The sequence below is a fragment of the Anopheles coluzzii genome, chromosome 2 (genome assembly GCF_943734685.1).
Source record: "Anopheles coluzzii chromosome 2, AcolN3, whole genome shotgun sequence".
Taxonomy (NCBI): Eukaryota; Metazoa; Arthropoda; class Insecta; order Diptera; family Culicidae; genus Anopheles; species Anopheles coluzzii.
In genome coordinates this window covers 76,311,603-76,317,132 of record NC_064670.1, presented here as the reverse complement: position 1 = coordinate 76,317,132, position 5,530 = coordinate 76,311,603, and the positions used below count along the sequence as shown (strand labels likewise).

Here is a 5,530-nt window from a genome sequence, read left to right as displayed (position 1 = left end):
CTTCCCCCTGCCTGCAGCGTATACATCGAGCAGGAGACAGTGTGGCAGTACCCCCGTCGTGGGTTCTAACCGCGTATGAACCGTCCGCCGTAGCAAGAGGTGACTATCCGGCTACGTGGTACTCAAGTCGTGAAAAGGCCGGCATGATCGCGTTGGCTATTACGCCAATAATAATAATAATAATAATAATAATAATAATAATAATAATAATAATAATAATAATAATAAAAAGAACTAAGCGTAGCAGTCCACACCCGGGTAAGAGTTTGTCTTGACTTTGTTGCTGCCGGGTCTACTGCTGTGGCGCGACAAATGCACGGAATGCACTCGACCAAAACATGAGCCTACCGATCCGAACCCATTCCAAGGCATTGCCGGTCAATCGGCGTCATGATAACTACTCCAAACCAATAAGCCACCAGATTCTGGACGGACAGGTGCAGCACCATACGCGCACCGTAATAAACAAATCCAGAATCCTCTTTTTTATGGATTCAATTCAAAATGTTGTTTCCACTTGCGTCCGCTAGCTGAAATATAAATAAATGTGCAACATATCACACGCACGTTTGCTTACATCATGTGTCTTTTTAATACCCCCAACAGCAGAGCCGATCGCAAAGATGCCAATGCCAATGGTTGTGTTGTCTCTCAGGTAGCGAGATCGAAAATGCGTGGACGTTGTAGCCGCAGCGGATGAAGATGTACGCATCAGAATCAAATAGTTTTGGGGTTTCCAAACGCACGCACACTAACAAACACACAAACACGTGTGCGCAAACTCACACACAAACACGCGCGCGCAAACTCGCACACACACACACACACACACACACACACACACACACACACACACACACACACACACACACACACACACACACACACACACACACACACACACACACGCGCACACTTGCATAAACGCGCGCACGCCAGCACGCACCCACGAAAGCGCGCTCGCGAGCACGCACCCCCGAAGTCGCGCAAGCACGCACTCCCCCCCCCCCCACTAGATCACCCCCCCCCCCCCCCCCTTCCCGCACGAGCGAGTACGGCTACCTTTTCGGTAGAACGGCTGGTTCAGCTTTCTAGTAGCGCATCCTTATTCAAAGCGCCGGGCGGGGTGGGGGATCGCGGCATGATAGAGTGAACGGTCACTTTCTACGCGCTGTGTGTGTGTGTGTGTCGAGACCCGAAAACTCGAGACAAATTTCGGCACATTAAAAAAAAAATTATAGCCACTATACATTGTGCTACATGATGCTTAGAAGGTCGTTGAAGCATCAAACATGTTCAAATAAAAAAATATTAGATTAGTGTTAGACGTTCTCCTACGCTTGTTTTAAATAGGCTTCTTCACCCTCAATTGGCAGGGGCATCGAATGGTCTCATCAGCAGCGGCACGAAATAAAATAATCCATCAATACACCGATAACACTTTAAATCCCAATCCAGCTTCTCCCGCATCGTCCCAAGGTCACACACTAATTAATAAATGCTAACACCCACCAATAACAATACATAACCGCAATGCACATATAAGTATCAACGCATACACCACAACACCCAATCAGCTGGCGGCGGAAGGCACGGGCTGAAGCTCAAGTAAGGCAAGCCAGGGTGAAGGAGGGAGAGGAGAGGAAGAAGCGGACGAAAAAATGGGCGCCATTATTTTTTTAAATTTTTTGACCGTTTTTGTTTTGCTCCGCCGCCGCCCGAACTGTCCGAACTGCCCGAACTGCCCGAACTGCGCGACCCAGCGCAGGAATCGCTGAAGAACAGCGCGGGAGAGCAGCCAAAATCTGCGCTGGCCAGCGCAGATTTTGGTGCATTTTCTGCGCTGGAAACTGCTCGAATTTGCGCAGCGGGTGGTAACTATTGCTCGAATTAGGGTGCTCGAATAAGGTTGCTCGAATTAGGGTGCTTGAATTAGGGTGTTCGAATTAGAGTGCCCGATATTTTGAATTGACGGTTGACGTCAGCTCCGGACTGTGGTGAGGCTATAACGTGGTCGCCACAGTGCTCCGCTGCTAGACTGGAGTTACCGGTAACGAACGGGGATGATGACACGTCGCTGTGAACGCGTAACTCCGGTCGAGAAGTCGTCCGGAGGTGACGGCTCTGTCGGTGGTGGTGAAGCTGGTGGTGGTGGCGCTGATGGTGGTGAAGCTGGTGGTGGTAGCGCTGGTGGTGGTGGCGCTGATGGTGGCGTAAGCTGTGTCACTGGCTCGGGTTGCTGGAGTGAGTAGCACGGTTTCAGGTGGTCAATAGAGATGTTAGTTGCCCTCTCGTTGATCAGGACTTCGAATGACTTGTCACTACGCCTAAGCACCTTGTAAGGCCCTTGGTACGGCGGGGTAAGGGCTGGGCGAACGGTGTCATTCCGGACGAAGACGTGGCTGCATGTCCGAAGATCCGAATGGACGAAGGGTGTTGCTTTGTCATGCCAGGCCGTTTGTGTTGGGCGAATGGTGTTCATGGCATACTTAAGCGACTTGGTGAAATCGGTGGTGTCTGGCAGGCTGGTCATCGGGCTGCTATTGAAAAACTCCGCTGGGATCTTTAGCGTGCTTCCATTAACCAGCTCTGCTGGCGAAGCTTTGATGTCGTCTTTGTACGCTGTGCGCAATCCAAGGAGTATGATGGGAAGGTGGTCGGTCCAATGAGCGGTGTTTTTGGTACAAATAGCTGCCTTCAGCGTACGGTGCCATCGTTCTATCAAGCCGTTGGCCTGCGGATGATAAGCCGTTGTGCGTAGATGTTTGATGCCCAGTAACTGGTTCAGCTCCGCGAAAAGCGTCGACTCGAACTGCCTGCCTTGATCCGTGGTGATGAACGATGGAACGCCAAAGCGAGCTATCCATCCACTGAGTAGGGCTGCGGCTACAGTCGTTGATGTTATGTCAGGGATGGGAATAGCTTCTGGCCAGCGTGTGAAGCGATCGATGATGGTGAGGCAGTAACGATGTCCATTGCTGATCGGGAACGGTCCAACCAGGTCCAGGTTGATGTGTGCGAACCTAGCATCCGGTACCGGGTAGCGTCCTAGAGGGCTGCGGGTATGGCGTTGCACCTTCGTAGCCTGACATGCTAAGCAGTGGCGGACGAAATCTCGCGTATCTCGGCGGATGTTCAGCCAGACGAATCTCTCCGTCATCAGCTTCGTGGTAGTTTTCGCTCCGGGATGACTCATCTGATGAACCGCGCGTAGTAGTTGTTGACGAAACGGTTTCGTGACATACGGACGAATGATGCCGGCGGGGCAATCGCAGTACAAAGCCATGCTGCTGCCAGGTATTGGAACTCGTTGAAGGACCAGGTCCGTCCTTGTCTTCCCGCTGAGGATGTCGGCGAGCTCGGGATCTCGAGTCTGGTCTTCGGCCAATTTCTCGTAGTCGATGGATGTTGATGACTGGATGGGTTCGATTCGGGACAGCAAGTCGGCAGTGACGTTTTCCTGGCCTTCAACATGTCGGATGTCGGTGGTGAACTAGCCAATAAAGTCAAGGTGCCGTGCTTGTCTAGGAGAGGCCTTATCCAGCGACTGGCGGAAAGCATAAACCAGAGGTTTATGATCCGTGTAAATATGGAAAGAACGTCCTTCTAACTGATGACGAAAATACCGGACGGCCAAGTAAACAGCTTGGAATATCGCCGGCAGCGAAGTCGGAAGCATCACACCACAGTGATAGTTCGGCGGATGGTACAGGGTGTACCAGCATGGTAGCCTGTGCAAGTTGCCGTTTGCAGTCCTCAAAGGCCGTGTCGGTAGCTGGGGTCCACGTCAGCGATGACTTATCTCGCCGTTTGTTGCCGGGAATCATCTCCAGGAGCGGTCCTTGTGCTCGCAGCGCGTGGGGGATGAAGCGCCTGTAGAAGTTGATCATCGCCAAAAATCGCTTAAGCTCCATGACAGTGTTTGGCTTCGGGAACTGACGTATGGTGTCGACTTTCTCTTCCAGTGGTAGGATGCCTGCAGACGTAACACGGTGTCCCAGGAAGGAGATCTCAGGCTGGGCAAACTCGCACTTCGCAAGGTTGATGGACAAACCGTGCTGCGTGAGGCGAGCAAATAGCAGTCGCAGGTGTTCGCGATGTTCTTCTGGTGTCTTCGAGGCCACTATAATGTCGTCGATATAGGGAAACACAAAGTTCAAGCCGCGTAGCACATCGTGGATTAGCCGTTGGAACGTCTGCGCCGCATTGCGTAATCCGAAGGGCATCGTCACGTACTCAAATAGGCCGAAAGGAGTGATGATCGCTGTCTTCGGAATGTCCTCTGGATGGATGGAGATCTGGTGGTAGGCTTTCTGTAGATCCACCTTTGAGAAAACGGTTTTTCCTCCCAGTTGCATCGTGAAGTCTTGTAGACAAGGCAATGGATACCGGTCAGGGGTGGTACGCGCGTTGAGGGACCGATAGAAGAGTCGAATTCTGCTTTGGCTGCTTGGTACTTGTCGGGTGGAAGACGACGCGAACGGGCGAAAGTTGGAGGACCCGTTGTTTCGATACGATGTACCACCTCGGATTGCATCCGCACACCCGGTGAGTTTGTGATGAGTGTAGGAAACTCGTTGAGCAGGTCGGCCATCGGTGAATTTGCGTCGCACACCTTGACGGCGGTTTGGCGAGTGGTATCCGGAAGTCCTGGCACACGTAGGTTGGTTTGGGCATCCACCAAACAGCGCTGTCGAAGGTCTACTAGAAGATGGTAATGGCGAAGAAAGTCCGCTCCAATGATAGCAGAGCTTACGTCCGCGATAATAAAATTCCACACAAAGGGGCGGCGTAAACTAAAATCAAGTGTACGGAGGGACTCACCAAATACCATGATCGGAGTACCGTTGGCTGCAAACAGTCGCATGGTGGACGGCGTCGGGGGGGTGTAGTTGGCTGGCTTCGGTAACACGGAGACATCGGCACCAGTATCGATCAGGTAACGCTGGTTGGTTCGTCGGTCGATCACCATCAACCGACTGCTCACAGGTGAGATGGTAGCCACCTGCGATCCGATATCTCCAGCGTGTCCTCAGGCTGAAGACGACGGCTGGCCGACGCGCTGGCTGACAGGGGCTGGAAACGAACAGGGCTGGCGGCAGGTCCGGGCGGCTGTTCCGTAACGTCGATGGTAGTAGCTCCTTCAGATGGTTCTGTACCGACACGAGATGACACTGGTGGACGTGGGCGCGGTCGACTTTGGCGTTGTTCACGGTTACGACACTCTGTGATGAAGTCGTTAAGTTGCTGTGTGAGTTCGTCCACCTGGCGCGAAATGCGTTGCTCGAAATCGTTGGGTGTGGTGCGCACCCCGGCTACGGCATGGTGCACACTGGTGTTGTTGGATGCGGACAGGCACTCCACCATCGTATCGGCGACAGCAGCTTTCTCAGTTACACTTCCGGGTGCAGCAACGACGGCCGATTGCACATGTGGCGGAAGCTTGTTGATCCAAAGGTCGGTGAGGAGCGTACTGGCCAACGTGTCGCTGGAGGCTCGGTGCATTTCAGCTAGCAGCTGGGATGGCTTG

The 5,530-nt window shown here is 52.8% G+C and overlaps 1 protein-coding gene across 1 annotated transcript; it reads right to left on the bottom strand.

Annotated features, from left to right (window-relative positions):
• Positions 1-2,223: 2,223 nt before the first annotated feature.
• On the bottom strand, positions 2,224-4,972 carry LOC125908367 (uncharacterized). Its single transcript, XM_049611084.1, has 5 exons — positions 4,825-4,972; positions 4,406-4,704; positions 3,627-4,325; positions 2,316-3,493; positions 2,224-2,239 (listed from the first exon to the last, which is right to left on the bottom strand). The coding sequence occupies exons 1-5, from the start codon at positions 4,970-4,972 to the stop codon at positions 2,224-2,226; spliced, it is 2,340 nt and encodes a 779-aa protein (XP_049467041.1).
• Between the last annotated feature and the right edge of the window lie 558 nt (positions 4,973-5,530).

Excerpts from the sequence above, each read along its gene's own strand:
- LOC125908367 (XM_049611084.1), bottom strand. The coding sequence starts at position 4,972 with ATGGTGATCGACCGACGAACCAACCAGCGTTACCTGATCGATACTGGT. Across the intron at positions 4,705-4,824 it reads TACTCCGATCATGGTATTTG|TAGACCTTCGACAGCGCTGT; the intron begins GTGAGTCCCTCC and ends ACCATCTTCTAG. Across the intron at positions 3,494-3,626 it reads GCTGTTTACTTGGCCGTCCG|TTCACCACCGACATCCGACA; the intron begins GTATTTTCGTCA and ends TTTATTGGCTAG.